The 16,426-nt window shown below is 36.1% G+C and overlaps 1 protein-coding gene across 1 annotated transcript; it reads right to left on the bottom strand.

Moving 5' to 3' along the window:
* Positions 1 to 2,033: 2,033 nt before the first annotated feature.
* Positions 2,034 to 9,927, bottom strand: LOC18423603 (large ribosomal subunit protein uL4). The gene is made up of 2 exons (XM_006828203.4): positions 8,747 to 9,927; positions 2,034 to 2,434 (listed from the first exon to the last, which is right to left on the bottom strand). Exons 1-2 carry the CDS (start codon positions 9,854 to 9,856, stop codon positions 2,321 to 2,323), a joined length of 1,224 nt encoding a protein of 407 aa, XP_006828266.1. The 5' UTR covers positions 9,857 to 9,927; the 3' UTR covers positions 2,034 to 2,320.
* Positions 9,928 to 16,426: the final 6,499 nt, after the last annotated feature.

The following is a 16,426-nucleotide window of genomic DNA, read 5'->3' on the forward strand; positions in this document are numbered from 1 at the left end:
AATAATGAGTAGAAACGAGAAATTAGTTAAGATTGATGACCAAGTACTTAAAAGATATTATTTTCGATGCCTTGCATCAATAATCTATGATAATGGAAAGATTGAGAAAGATATTGCCTATAGATTTAGAGCTGAAAAGACGAAGTGGATATATGCTTTCAGAGTTTTATGTGATCATCACACACCAATACAACTGAAAGGAAAGTTTTATAGGACGGCTATTAGACCAACAATGTTTTATGGAACAAAATCTTGGGCAGTAAAAAAATAACATATTTACATAAAAGTGCGGTTGAGATGAGGATGTTGAGATGGATGAGTGACAAGACAAGAAAAAATAAAGTTCATAATAAAAAACTCGAATAGAAGTACTGAGAAGAAATATGGTAACCTATGATCTGATTAAGGATATAACCCTTGTTTACTAAATTTCTTTTGAATCTTCATGAAGGTAGAAGGATTTTGTTAAAATATCCCTGTGCATTGAGTACTTCTTTAATGTACCCAACATTTTGTATACTTAATACCCTTTTCCTGTAATATAACAACATTCTTGTCTCGGGGTAGTTTATGAGGAATCTATCATTTTCAACTTCCTCTTAACTTAAACAATTGTATTTTGAGGGATTATTAAAGTGAGATAATCCCAAGACCCATAACACATCGTTTTTATATCAAAATACGTAGTGAGAGAGTCCTTCATCCGCACATTTTCCAACTTTCTTCAATCATTCTTAGTATCGTTTTAAAACTAAAATTAATTTAGACTTGAAAAAGATCCTCCCAACCAAAGCCCCCTCAAAAATTGACTTTGGACCGTCAGTCCATTCGAGGGATGATTAGGCCTAGAGTTTCAATGTCTCTTTTTATCTCTCACTAAAATAAAGATCAGTCCAATCGGGTGAAACAACGGTCCAGCAAACTCCAAGAAAAAAAATGACCGCAAACAGTGATGGATACAAAAAAAACATTTTTTTTTGTTTGTGGCAGCTCTTCTTGTATAAATTTCAAGTATAATTATTATTTACCCTTCTATTTGCAAGGGAATCGACGATTCTACCTAAAAATCAACATAGCTAAAAAAATCAACATAGTATGGATGATTCTCATAACATATCGACATCTATCCAATCACTGAGCAAATATATCAATCATACCTAGCAACAAATTACTTAAAAGGTATTATTTGGTATAATAACAAATTACTTAAAACTATTATTTGAACACTTGAGACGTAACATCGAGTGAAGCTCAAAATTCTGGATCTATTCAATACTTCCAAATAAAAGAGGAATTGATCCATGACGGATCAATCAATAAAAAATTCTAGTTAAACCTCATAAAACAGCATATCGTGGAACTAGAACCAAACACGGGTTTAGCTTTGCTAAACTTCAACTTTGTGGCACACCCCCAGTTGTCAAATTTAACACGTACTTCTTTATACCAAAAGTGATGCCTATATAATGCGCCCTGCTTAGTTAGGCAAGAAAGATTAAGCACCCACGTATTGGACAAACCACCAAAGAAGACGCAACAGAACCAAACCAGCACGGTCTTGATTCCTTCGAAAAAATACTTATGATACATCCACCGCAAAGTATTTGTAAGAAAACTTTCATCTTGTTCTCTGAATGGGAGACAAGCAGATAAATGAAGGAAAAATATAAAATGAGACTTTTTATCTTTGATATAAAGTGGTCAAAATTATTCTGAACCTTTAAATTTGAAATTGGGTGGTTGTATTTATTTCATTGGCCAACTCAAAGTTGAAAAAAAAATTCTCGAACTTTTTGATTCACTCAAGCTAACAGATTTCACATCGAATGGTTATATATGTAATTGTGAATTCTTTGTACTAATAGTAAATGCTCTCATTGTATACCATCCCATAAATAATCTCAAAACCCTTCACAAGAGGACGTTTTTAGGGAAAGAATTGAAAGCAGCACAAAGACTAAATAAATCATGAGAAATGTACAGCTACCAGCATGCAAGCATCCATGACCTCCAGCGAATAATTCCACATCTCGTTTCAATGGAAACTATACATACCAAGCAAAATTTATATTTATCAGAACCCGGATAACGAATCCCTAATGTTAGTTTCTCAGCCATAATTCTCAGATTCGAAAGCAATTAATGGTCTAAGTGCAAAACCAAGGTCTCGGTAGACCTTAAACTATAAATCGTCCTACTCCTTGGAAAGAGCACAAATAACTGTCTGAAACCCACAACAAAATATGAGGAAACCACACATTAATTAACTCTTAAGAACTTCAAAGAAAAATCAAGAGTCTCCAAAAGAGTTTTTCTTCCCTCACTGACTAACTCCAAGCCACTTGGAAAAGTTCTCAAACTCAGTGTAATCACTGTCAGAAACCATCATCTGGTACCATGCTTTCCCTGCTGCTTTGATCGCAGCCGCATTCTCCTGATTTCCAACAATGTTTTATTATCAAACCATATCAGACAAGAAAAGAACGTGGCATTAACTACAAAGAAAGAAAGATAATCTTAACATATAGCATGTGTCTCATTCAATTATGTTGATAACATACAATCTTAACATATAGCATGTGTCTCATTCAATTATGTTGATAACATACATTTCTACGCACAAACTGCTAAAGTGTGACATGGTCATTACTCAGAGCAAATTTGACTAAATACTCAAGTAGGTGAAAATCCAAGATTTGATGGAATGTCCTTTAAAAAACAAAAAAATTTTAAAAGAAAAAATAACTTGTCTAAACCACATTTGTCAGGCATCTTGAGTTTGAAACTACAATCATTCAATAATATCACATAGTTAACATGGGGATATCCACCAGCAATATTACATAGTTAATGGTACATTAAAGGGACGTCCACCATTGCTTACAAATGGTGGACAGTGGAGAACAACCATAACCAGGTAAATTGTCTACAACCCACATACAAAAATAAAAAACCAGTGACTTCACCAAGATTAACAGGAAGGTCAAGATTAACAGGAAGGTCATTGTGGTTGACAAAGCAAATGATAGTGCCGTACCAACAATAAAATCAGCCAGGAATGCGGGTCTAGCATCCATTCGCCAGGGATAAGTATGCGGTCAATCAAATGTGATTTCTCCATGGCACATGAAGTTCCACTAGTTCTAAGAAGCCAACTTGACAAGTGGCCTATGCAGTGGAAGAGAAGAAGCAGTCATATGGTCAATGTCCTGATAGCCATGTAGCTTTTTATTTGATGAGTACAAAGAATGTAATTGCACACCCAACAGGTCCTTTTAATATGGATACAGCTACCGTAATAGCAGGAGCAACTGAATCACTTTCTGATGCACCTATTTGACGGATACTTCTGGATGTCAAAACATCTGCAGTAGGGAATATGACTCTATGGTTGCTAAATCCTTTACTTCAAATTGTTTTTTTCTCTTTTGAGGATTACTTTAAATCCAATTTCATAAAACATATTTTATCATCATCATTATTATTGTTTTAGCCTTTTTTCAATTAATTGGAGTCGGCTACATGAATCATGGTTCTCCATTCTGCTCTATTAAAGGCCATATCCTTAGTAAGTCCATAAAACATATTAAATCAATTCTATTAATATAACCTGGAACCCTATCCTGCTGTCCCATTTCATCCATCCTCAGGGAACTCAATTTCCTACACCGATTAAGTCCTTAATTATCCATGAGTATAACGGATCCATTTAGTTGTCCACTTTGTCAAATCTCACTTAAGTATACAAGTTCTTAACTTATCCATAGATCAGCCAACTGCGATACACCTTATCTGCTCTAAACCTTAGTTCTCACATGTACCCAACTCCCCCTGCTCCTGCTCCCGCCCCCACCCACCCACACACACGCACACACACACTTTGGAGGTGACAAGACATCAAGAAAACAAGATGATCACCCAGTGCCTCATTACACAATCCATCAACAAACAAGATCCAGAAGAAAAATGTGACCACTAAAAACATGACAATATAACTGGAATTTCTGCATCCAATCATCCAATACTTCTCCTATCATATGTTTATGGGTGCGAAACCAAAGTATACACATCTTGGAGTTCTCAAGTTCAAATTGCATTCGCATAAGATGGCCATAAAATAATCTTCCAAGTACAAATCACTTTTATGGATGTATCTTTCACTAGTTTTGCATCTTCAAGTGTCGAGTAAGTATCTTTACAACCCATTCTTTTCTTGATACGTGTCCAGATCAAGAGACCCAACTAAGGAAATAGGGCAGGCATAAATTTGCATCAAGATTTACAATATAAGCTTCCAAGGAGCATAAATTTGTATTGTCTTTTGCTTTCTACACATGTTTCACATAAATACATTTATTTAAGACGTGATTCGGACCATACAAAGACAAACAATCCAAAAATAATGTTCTAACCTCTCAGGCCAAAAGAAACATTCCAAAAGGCACAGAGTCATTTATATCCCAAACCACTATCATTAATTCACTTCCATAACAAAGATTTGCACTAAAGAGAAATTTAATACTAGCTCCAAGCCTCCAATCATTTAGCATTTTACATTCGCAACCCAGATCCCAGTAAAGAGATAAACAGTGCAATTCAACCTTGAAAGTGCTTGAAAGTTCAGCACAAATAACATTTCAATTACCTCCTCCAAACCGTGGCAAAGACCATGACTTATGTCACAAAAAGAAAGCCAAAGAAAAATTCGAGGACCAAAAGTAACAAAGAATGCTGGGCACTCTGGTTTACAACTTGGAAAGCAGACTGTTGGAGTACCAGTCGCTAAATCAACTACCATGTGTGGCCAACATGGATATGTGTATTCACATTATTACCGTCATAACTGGCTTGAACTTGAGCATTTAGCAGTTAACATTAGCAAAGCCGCATCTCAAGTTAAATGTCTACCGCTGCAATAAGACCATGACTTCTTTCATAAAAAGAAAACCACATAAGGACCAAAAGTAACAAAGATTGCTGGGCACTTTGTTTTACTACTTGGAAAGCAGACTGTTGGAGCACCAGTCGCTAAGTCAACTGCCATATGCGCCAACATGGATTTGTGCATTCACATTATTGCCGTCATAATTGGCTTGAAGTTGAGCATTTAGCAGTTAACATTAGCAAAGCCGCATCTCAAGTTAAATTTCAACCGTTGCACTAACTCCCTCCCCTCCCCCCCAAAAAAAAGGATCCTGGAGGGAAATTTTGCTATTCTGGATACTTCCCACTATGAGAACTAGGAACACTATAAAGGCAAGGCGGGGTTCTTAATCTAATTTGTTCAACTATTGACTTTATATGAGATGAACTGGAATGTCATTTGCTATTTTGCTAAGAGATCAAGTAACATAACATAGAGTAGTTTTCCTCTTCCAAGCAAGCCAAGCCATGTGAATCTCAAAATAAGAAATTCACCAGCTTGGGATCCCATCGTCCTTACCAAAGCATCTTCATAGTTTTCATAATGGAACAGGTTTACACCAGTGTTGTCAGATTTGCTTCAGAGCCCTCTTCGGTTTGGTTGGAAAAACAAAGCAATTCAGTGCTTTGGCCGATTCGGAGGAAGACTTCAGAATTTTTAAATCATTTTAATATAAATAAAGTATAAATTTATATATATTTAAAATAATAAAAATTTGAAAATAAAAATTCAAAAAATAAAAAATAATTTTAAAAAAAAGGGACAATTCTATGCTTTAGTCGTAGCGGCCGAAGCTTCAGCCAAATCAGGTCGAAGAGGGCCAATGCATAGAACTGCCTTCAAAAGACAATTATGTGCTTCAGCCAAAGAGGCTGAATCAGACCAAAGCGAGCCGAAATGGCCTGAAGTAAGTCGAAGCGGAAATGCCGGAGCTTTGCTTCACTTTGGTCAAGGCCAAAATCCGAAGACTTCCACCTCTTCAGCTGAAGCAAAGAGAATCTGATAATATTTGTTTACACAGAATACCTCCGTAAAAATCAATCTCATCAATCCTAAACAGACAGCATCATAATAAACCACATACTTCCACTACCAACGCTACGTTTTAGGCTCAATTCCTATCAAGGATAGGGACCCTCTCCCCATTGACTCACCAAAAAAAAAAATCTGTACAGGAACGCATATAATGCAAGCGAATAACAACTGAGCATGCCAAAAGATCCATTTCTATATATATAAAGAGAAGCATCCATACCACACCCTGTGAATTGAGTAATTTACTCTTTAGGCAAATTAGAATAAGAAAGCATGAGATGTGATCAACTAAAGCACATTAGATTACAGCTAAGCTCACTCTTCTTGCAAAAATTACCATGGCAACTCCACATACAAGAAAACAACGTTTTTGTGATTCTTATAAGGATTTGAATGGACCATGCAGATGTACTAACAACAAGATATCTCAAGCGTTAGCCTCCCATGCAAAAGCAAAAATATAATATTCATAAAATGGCATTGTTGGAGCCAAGCATATAAAAATATGTAGATAGATCCCATAACCCACACACGCAACAGCGACAAGGACAGGCATTCAAAATTCTGATTCATATTTTCTCTTCCCAACTAGTTCATACAGATGCAGGTCTATGACCAAATTCCAAGCAATAATGTTGAACAAAGCTCACTAAAGAATTCTAAAGTGAACACTGAAACTATGCAACAGGCACCAGCTAATTCAAACAAATTGTATCGCATATGCTCATTTCCCACCAAAGAGACCAATCTAATTAAGAAAATAAATACTATATAACAGCACATAATTGACCAGTTAAAATGCTAAAAAGTAAAAAAAAAATGAGCATGAAACAATACAGGGGGGATAGTAATAGACATCACAGATAAATGATTTCGACATGAAGAGACCTTGAAAACCAATTTCATCTGATATCAGTGAAACAGCTTTAAATACTGGTAAAATGTGCAAAATAAATAAAAAACAAATGAACACAAAACAAACTGTAGCATTATCAATACAAACATTATTTATTGGAAAATAATCTAAGCACATGAAACAAAAGCACTAGCAAAACCAGGCTACATAATAGCAAAATATAACATGGGAAACTGAAACTATAATTTAAAACAAAGAATCCACATAAACCCAATCTATAATAAAGAATATGGAAAATAATCCTTTAGGTTGAACGAGTTTGCGACCCAACCCAAAGGACTGTGAAAATACGGCCCTAACAAATCATACCATTATTCAAACCTAAGGACCATGGAAAACAGTCCCCTTAGGATAGTGTCCAATGAAATGGGGGACAGTGATTGAGGGTTAGCATGACACACTGCCAGTGGACAGGATTTGTTCTTGTCAATCCTAAACTCCCTCCATCACTATCCATCATTTCAATGGATAAGTGATGGCTCTCAGGACTACATTTTTTCTACAGGCCTGTGGATTTTATGACATCATCTCTGAAAATAAAATTAGTGCTTTAGTAAATAGAAACTCATAATAGCAACAAGCAATTCCACCACAAATGTGAAAAGCAAGCCTTAATCAACAAAAAAGATGTAAAAAACACCAGATGCAATCTTAACTATCAGATACTAACCCTTACAGAAGAACAAAAAAACTTACAATCATGAATTCACAAGGGAAACCTAGCAAATAAAACCAGAAACAGCATATAAATGCACAACCTAATACAGATACATTCTCAAGGAAAATATATATTATCAGGATAAATAGTAGTAAAATAAATTAATAAACAAGTTTAAACCATAATTATTAGATATACATTAAAAGAAGAAAGAAAAGCATGGATAACCTCTAAAGAATGAAGAATCTAAACAACCTAAGTATAATAAACCTAGTTAACAAAAAAAATGAAGAAAACAATGGAGAACCGTGAACATCAACTATCAACTTCATATGGAATAAAAACATAGATACCTACTCAGCAAGAAGAAACACCAACTGAATCTTTTTTTTGAGGGAGTGTTAACTAACAACAACTGAATCTTACAAAAGTAAATTTAAGGAAAAATTATTAGAACCCCCCACTCATGTTTCTTAACATCCTCCCCCAAAGCCTTTTTTAAATCACTAATAAAACCCCAACACTGTTTTCCATTGCAACTACCTCCAATTAAAAATGGTGATTTTTATAGACCTAAAATCCCCAATTTGACCCATGTTTACAACACCAATTGTTTGTTTTTTTTTTGGTGCCGGACCGGTCCTGCTCATTGATTTCTTAGTGCCAGTCCGGCTGCCGGACTGACACCAAAATGTGTCGGACCAACAATAATGTATCGGACCAACAAAAATGTATTGGACCAACAAAAAATGTATCAGACCAACAAACGATATGCCAGACTGATACCAAAATGCACCTGACCAAACAGTGCTGGAAAAAGCCAGTCTGGCAGTGTTTTGTGCTCGACAGGCACTACCAAAGCTTGGGTATAAGGCAAAGAGAGGGGTATTTTGGCCTAAATAGTGGATAACAACTCTAAAGAAAGAAAATGTAAATCTAGAACTATGAAACAAGGAAAATTAAAAAAATCAAACGTAATAAAAAGAGAACACATTAAAGCTAAGCATTCCACAGAGAAATAAAGCTAGATATCACACAACCAATCCAAAACAAGTAGAAATAAAAAATCCAGATCGAACCAGCATAAGTACACAAAAAACAAAAAAACAAAACAAAACTGATAAAGCAAACAGAAACTAAAAAGACTACAAAAAAATATTATACATACAGCCACTCCATCTAAAAGAAGTTAAGAATTCGATCTAGATCTAACCTTTGGTGGCTCCTTCCTCTTCGTATCGAGCTTCTCCTGCTTCGCCTTAACACGTTGAGCCTCTGCAAGCAATGCCATCCTCCTTGCAGTCTTAGCATAGGGATTGAGCTTTAGCATTGCTCCCAAATTCTTGAGCGGATTCTTCTTAAGAGGCTTCCTCTTAACCTCCTTATTGATGGGCCTCACAACTGACTGAACCTCATCAGAGTTAATGATCCTCGATAAATCAGCATTCACCATCTTTGATCTGGGCAAAATGTAGCCCCTCTTCTTCTCCGAAGGCTTCTCAAAAGTCCCATAAACTGAGTCAAGTTTCTCGAAAGCTGATTTGGTCCAAATAATGAACCTCCCAAGATGACCACCAGGTGCAAGTTTCAAGAGATTGAGTCTCTCCACGTTTGAGATCTCAACACCCGGAATATTCCGAAAGGCCTTGGCGATCTTCGAGCCCTCAGTCCCATACACAATGAGAGGGCCCTTTCGAGAAACATATCGCCGGTTCCTCATCTTACCCTTGCCCGGTCTAATGGCATGTGACTTCTTCGCCTTCTCGACATCAGGGGCAGCACCAATATTCTTCAAGAGCTTCAGGGCCGAGGAGGTCTTTTCAAGGGACTCAGCAGAGTCGGAGACGACAAGCGGCAGTTCAGGGATTTTCTCAATCCTGTGCCCTCGAGCCAACACCAATGACGGCACAGCGCTCGCCGCCAAAGCCGACACAACAGCAAAACGCTTCTGATTGATATTAATCTTCCGGTGCCATCTTCGCCAGATCTTCGTAGGAGCAAACATTCGACCGCCCCGACACATGTTTCCAAACGCACCCTGCCCGGCACGGTGGGTGCCACCACCAGGGACGCGAGGGATTCGTGAGACGGCCCGTCCAGTCCCCCACGACTCAGCGGACGTCTGGTGCCCAGCCTTGGTGCTCACAGCATAGGGCTGGCGCTTGTTTTTAGACATTTGAGCATGAACGAAGTTGACTATATCGGGGCGAATCACCGCTTTCATCACATCCGGGAGAGGCAGAGTGGCTTGGCCATCGGTGGCCATGTCTCCCTCGAGGGTTTGCACAGTCACAAGGGGACGAGCAGCAGCTGCCGCCGCCATTGTTATCAATCTCTCCCTCTCAGTCCCAGACTCTGAAACCCTAATTTCCTGCTTCCTTTTCTCTCTAACCTAAACCCGATTTCCGCCTGCTTCGTTTTTATTGGGTCAAATACGGGACGGTTGAAACCCTAATCCCCCACTTCCTTTTCTCTCGAGCCTAAACCGTTTTTTACTCAACTTATTGAGTTATTTTTACTCAACGTATTGAGTTATTTCAATGGGAAACAAAGAGACATTTTTTAGTTTTTATTGCTTTCCTCTTCTTTTCTTTCCTTTTTTTTTTTGAACTTTATATAGAATCGATTAGAGCCCACCTAAAAAATTTCACCATAAAAAGTTGTTTTTAAGTTCTCAAATTGATCATCTAGACATCAAGATGCATGGACACGAAAAAAAATGGATTTCAAGTTTTGGAAATAATGCACCTTGTCACGTATTTTTTGGACTGTCAATTTTTAAGATTTTCAAATTTCTATAGATCTGTCCAATCCACACTATTTTTAAGCTTTAAATTTTATAATTAAAGATAAAAATAGGATTTCTAATATTGAAACTACATTTCTCTACATTATTTGAAAGTACGCTTTACTTTGATTGTTTAGAACCTCGGCTCTATACAAACCACAACTTTTTTATTTTTTTGGTAATTTTTGTTTTTTTGTTTTTTCTCAATGCTTACAATTTGATTTTTGGATGCTTGTAATGTGATTATTATTGATATTATTATTATAATGTAATTTTTCCGTATGTTGGCTATAGATCCTTTGTTATTATGAATTTATTAGTGTTGATGTGAGAACTTTATAAATTTTCTTTGTAGAATCTAAAAGTTTATGATTTTAACCATAAATCAACTTTTTGTAATTTTATATGCTCTAATCTTTAAATAAGCTTGATTTTTTTCAAACAACCTGATCGAGAGCTAAAACCATTTAAAGTATCATTAAATGTAACAAAATAGAAAAATGTATATTACATGTAACAAGATAGAAAAATGTATATTACACAATTGTATTACTATTATATATACAATGAAAGAACCACCACAAAATAGTGTGGGTTACAATTATTTTTTTTAAAGAGTTCCTCTTTTTCTAAAATTCTATACTTAGTATTTAATTTAATTTTGTGTATTCATTTGTTTGTTTTCTATAATTTAAAGGGTGTGGTTTTTATAAGGTTGCAACCTTAAACAATCCAATTAAGGCGCATCTCTAAATTTTATCATAATATGTAACATTGGTGTAAAAAGTATTAGGATTATCTTAAAATCTATTTTCATATCTAATTATAAAATTTTAGACTCCAAAAATCGTTAATTAGAGGGTTTTTAAACATTAAAACAACATTTTTCGATAGATTTTTTAGGCGCATATGTAATTCTACATTTTAAGGTTGCAACCTTATCTAAATTTTTTCCACATTTAAGGGTAGACAAATTGAGATTCGTCATTCCGCTCTATTAAAGGACATACCTTTAGTGAGATTATAAGTCCTCATTTCTTTTTTCACTACTCCTAATCATGTCTTTTTGGGCCTACTGTTACTCTTTTGAGCCTTCCACTTGAACTAGCTTAGACCTCCTAAAGGGTGTTGTATTGGGTCTGCGTCACATATGGCTAGCTCACCTAAGTCTACTCTCTCTCATCTCATCGCATATTGATGCCTCACTTAAAATTTCCCAAATGTATTCATTTCGACTTCTAACCCTTATTGTCTTGCCACTCATTCATCTCAACATCCTCATCTCCGTTACATTCAACTTATGAGTATATTGTATTTTGACCGCCCAACATTTTCGTCCCATAGAGCAATGTTGGTATCATAGTTGCCTTATAGAAATAATGGCTACTGTTTCAAAAATTAGCTATTATTTCCATTATTTTATGATCCCAAGTACTATTTTATTAAGAATGTCACTGATGATTCCATTTTGCTACTGATATTTTATGCAAAATAAATTTCATTTTTACCAACAAATTGTATCACCCTTTTCGATCACTTAATAAAATATATAGAAAAAATTATCAAAATACACCTCTCATTTCAAGTACTTGACATTCTTCTTTCTCTTTTTTTTCAAGTCAAAATTATGTATATTTTGATGGGTATTTTAAAATTAATTAAAAATATAAATCGATTATTAATTAATTAATCTCTTAAAAACATTTTGATAAATTTCTCGATGAAATATATACTAAAGGGAGGCTAGGCCTTTTATGCCTCATTTTCATTACAAGACTATTTTTAAACCTTGATAAGGATTGAGGTTTTGGTTCATTTTGGGAAAAATTTAAATATCAAATGATGTTTCTATTCAGGCCTCCTAAATGGCATGTCATTTGAAATTTGTTAAACCATAACTAGCATGGTTCAAATAGCATAATAAAAATAGTAAGGGATTGTATATAAAGAGACCATTTATCTTTGTCACAGGGACGTCACAATTATTTATAGCCATCCGATGTCAAATCTAATAGCTTGGGTGTGTCACAAAGTTCAAGAAGATTTCTTTTGAACTTTGAGCTTAATCAATGAAATAAATGCAACCACCAAATTTCATATTCAATGGTCACGATTAATTGTGATCATCTATCAAAGGTAAATGGTCTCAATATATGCTTTTCCCTTGGGATTGTAATAAGCATTTTTGACAATAAAATGGAAATACTTAACAATAAATATTGGGTTTCTGTAACATGTTTCATATTTATAGCCCTCAAACACCCAACCCAAGAAAAGGAAGTAGGGGACTTTAGTTTTCCCAACGGTAGATGACCTTACTACTTGGCCAACAAACGATTGATTGATGATGAACTCTCAAACATCCAGGTACCTTTTATTGAAATGCATAGGGTTTGGTGACAGGTGGAGAAGCTGGATGTTTGGTTTTCTTTCTTCTACCCATTTCTCGGTGCTATTCAATGGTAATTCGATTGGTTTTTTTCAAGCCTCTAGAGGTCTTTGCCAAGGGGATGCTCTCTCTCCCTTCCTATTTACTATTTATGCTGAGTGCTTCAGTTTTAATGCTGAGCAATGTGGAGAGGGTGGGGCATTTTTCGGGGTTTTCTATTGCTAATTCAGGTATGGTAGTCTCCCATCTGTAATATGTTGACGATACTCTTATTTTCTGTGATACGAATCCCCTACATATTAAGAACATCACATTATTCCTAGAAATTTGTGAAGCTATTATTGGCTTTACAATGAACTTTCATAAATCCTCCATGGTGGGCATCAACTGTACTGAGCCTTTGATTGAATCCTTGGCCACAGTGATGGGTTGTAACGTTGGTTCCTTTCCCCTTGTAGATCTTGGCTTACCAATTTCTGACTATAGGTTTTCGTTAGCAGTTTGAGATAAAGAGCTTGAGATGGTTCAATGTAAGTTGGATTTATGGAAACCCAAATACTTATCTCTTGGAGGAAGAGTGACGCTCTTAAGATCTTGTTTGGCAAACCTTCTGGTTTATCAGATGTCCTTGATTAATATGCCTGCCTCGGTCGCTAAAAAGATTGAGAACATAATGAGGGAGTGACCAGCGGAAATTCTATCTTCTTAGATGGGAGAGAGTATGTACACCCAAGAAGGAAGGGGTTTGGGTATTAGAAGCATTAGATTGGTTAATAAAGCTCTTTTGTATAAATGGTGGTGGATGAGTCTCTATTTAAAAGAGCAGTTGTGGTTCTAAGTCATTTTCGTTAAGTAAGGGTTGGGCATGTCGGGAGTTTGGCTTAAGGCAGTAGAAGGGGGATACCTCCTAAATGTAGAGAAATATAGTTTTGTGCAGATCTATGATTGCCGGTTACTTTAGATGGTCTGTAGGGTATGGCAACTAAATCTCCTTTTAGGATCATAAGTGAGTAGGGGAGTATCCTCTTAAGTCTCTCTTCTGTTATAGTTATTTTAACACCCAACGTTAAGGTTTTTGAGGTGATTGAGAGAAGATGAGACTTTTTATCTTGGAATATCTCATTGCCCTATGCGAGGCTAAACAACACACTCTTTGCACCCCTATGACCCTATCCTCTTTAGCTTGGAATATTTCATTGCCTTATGCGAGGCTAAACAACACACTCTTTGCCCAAGGTGGGCCCTATGCGAAGCTAAACGACACACTCTTTGCCCAAGGTGGGGCCTATGCGAGGCTAAACAACACATTCTTTGCCCAAGGTAGGCCCTATGCCCTATCCTCTTTATCTTAGAATATCTCATTGCCCTATGCGAGGCTAAACAACACACTCCTGGAATATCTCATTGCCCTATGCGAGGCTAAACAACACACTCCTGGAATATCTCATTGCCCTATGCGAGGCTAAACAACACACTCCTGGAATATCTCATTGCCCTATGCGAGGCTAAACAACACACTCTTTGCAACCTATGCGAGGCTAAACAACACACTCTTTGCCCAAGGTGCGTCAATGATTTAAAAGTCTGCGAGTCGAATCGGACTCGCCCGGTTCGACTCGGGAGTGAAATACAGGAAATCCCCCGGTTTTTTTCGATTCTGTACCGTAAACCGATTTCGTGCCGTAAACCGTCATGTGACGTCCCGATTCTTCAATGCCATGAATCTCCCAATTTTCGATTCATGTTCCCATTCTTCGATTCATGACGTCATGGCCCGCCTCTTGTTCGACTCGGGAGTGAAAAACCGGAAATCGCCTGGTTCTTCTCGATTTCGTGCCGTAAACCGTCATGTGTCATCATGAATCTCCCAGTTCTTCGATTCATGTCTCGATTCTCCGACGTCATGAATCTCCCAATTCTTCGATTCATGTCCCGATTCTTCGACGTCATGAATCTCCCAATTCTTTGATTCATGTCCCGATTCTTCGATTCATGACGTCATGGCCCGCCCGATTCTTCAACAATGGGCATTTTTGTAAATTTCAGGATAAGATAGGTTTTAAAAATTACAAAAACCTAAGGTCCGCACACCTCTCCACGTGGCTCTTCTTACTTCGCACGCGTTATCCTCGTTGGGTACAAAAAGGTATTTATTCACTACAACTTCCTTTTACCTCTTCGATGTGGGATAATGTGAAAATGTATTAACTTGAAACATTAATATATTATATATTTTGTTTGTACTTTTAATATCATTAAGTTGTATACCGGTTATCAAATGCCTTTTGCGTGTGGAGGACGTTGGTTAGAATCCCCTCTCGAGCGGAAACATTGTTTTTTTTTTTTTTTTTGTCAAATTTTTTTCTTATCAAAAAAATGAAAGGTTTTTTTTATCAATTTCGCTTTTTGTCAGGAAAATTTCTTATCAAAAAAATGAAAGGTTCTTATCAATTATTTTTCTTATCAAATTTCTTTTTTTGTCAAACAAATAAAAGGTTTTTGTCAAAAAAATAAAGAGTAATGAAAAGTTATTGTCAAAAAAAAAAGTTCTTATAAAAAAATAATAATACAACAAGTTTTTTTTTTGTCAAAAAAAAAAGGTTCTTGCTAAAAACAAATAAAAAAAATGTAATACGACAAACATTTCTTGTAAAAAAATAAAAGGTTTTTGTCAAAAAAACTAAAAGATTCTTGTCAAAAAATCATTCTTTATTGGAGTCCATGTATGATTGTATACTTCATCCATGATAGTTCCATGATTTTTATTTTGTCTGATGTAATTTAATGGTTAAAATAAGTTCATACAAAGAAAAATTATCTCAATATTCACATATTAATGAAAAAAATAAAAATTAATAATGTAGTACCCCGATTTCTAATTGGATTTCTAAAAAACAACATTTATAATGAATTTTAATAATTTTTTTAGATTTTTTTTAAAGCTTAATCTGATCGATTCGGTCTATTCCCGATTTGGATCGTCAATCCATCGATCTGTATGGGTTTTTGGGATGCCCGATCCGGGCCACCGATCCGTTTTTTAAACCACTGGTGTGTGTTAATTGAATTACTTGAAACAATCTATATTGCAGCAGATGTTGGAGGATCAAATGGTATGGACGATTGAGAGTGATGGTTTATTCACAGTCAAATCTTGCTACAATCTTCTTTTTTATGATCGGTGGAGATGGTCTTGCCCTCAGATTGCTCAAATCTTGAAATGGCTCATACCTCACAAAGTACAAGTCTTTATTTGGCTGACTGCTATGAACAAGGTCTTAACTATCGACAATCTGATTAAAAGTGGTAAGATTCTACCAACTGTTTGTTTGTTATGTAAAGCTGATGTTGAATCTGGTGCGCATCTATTCATACACTGTCCTTTTACAGTCCAAATTTGGTATTGGTTGTTTGGAGTAGTTAATATCAATTTGGCTCTACCTTTGACGATGGAGGGTATTATTACTCAACTCTCCTTATCCCATCTACCGGAGGTTGGTAAGTCTTTGTGGAAGATTGCCAAAGGAGCTATTCATTTAGAGGTTTGGAAAGAGAGGAACATGAGAACTTTCGAATGAGTTTCTCTACCTTTGGATTGTCTGATTCATTCTATTAAGTGTTCGATGGGGTCGTCGCTTTCTGTCTCTAAAGTGTGATGAGGTGCGACTAAGATTGATGTTTTTGCTAGCTACAACAATCTTTTTCAGCTGGGTGCC

Source organism: Amborella trichopoda, chromosome 8 (genome assembly GCF_054954075.1).
Source record: "Amborella trichopoda isolate Santa Cruz 75 chromosome 8, AtrichopodaSantaCruz75HAP2 v2.0, whole genome shotgun sequence".
Classification (NCBI taxonomy): domain Eukaryota; kingdom Viridiplantae; phylum Streptophyta; class Magnoliopsida; order Amborellales; family Amborellaceae; genus Amborella; species Amborella trichopoda.

Bases quoted from the DNA above. Each gene is read 5' to 3' on its own strand.
- LOC18423603 (XM_006828203.4), bottom strand. From the start codon at position 9,856: ATGGCGGCGGCAGCTGCTGCTCGTCCCCTTGTGACTGTGCAAACCCTC. The intron at 2,435-8,746 runs GTTAGATCTAGA...GTTGGAAATCAG, and splicing joins AGAGGAAGGAGCCACCAAAG to GAGAATGCGGCTGCGATCAA.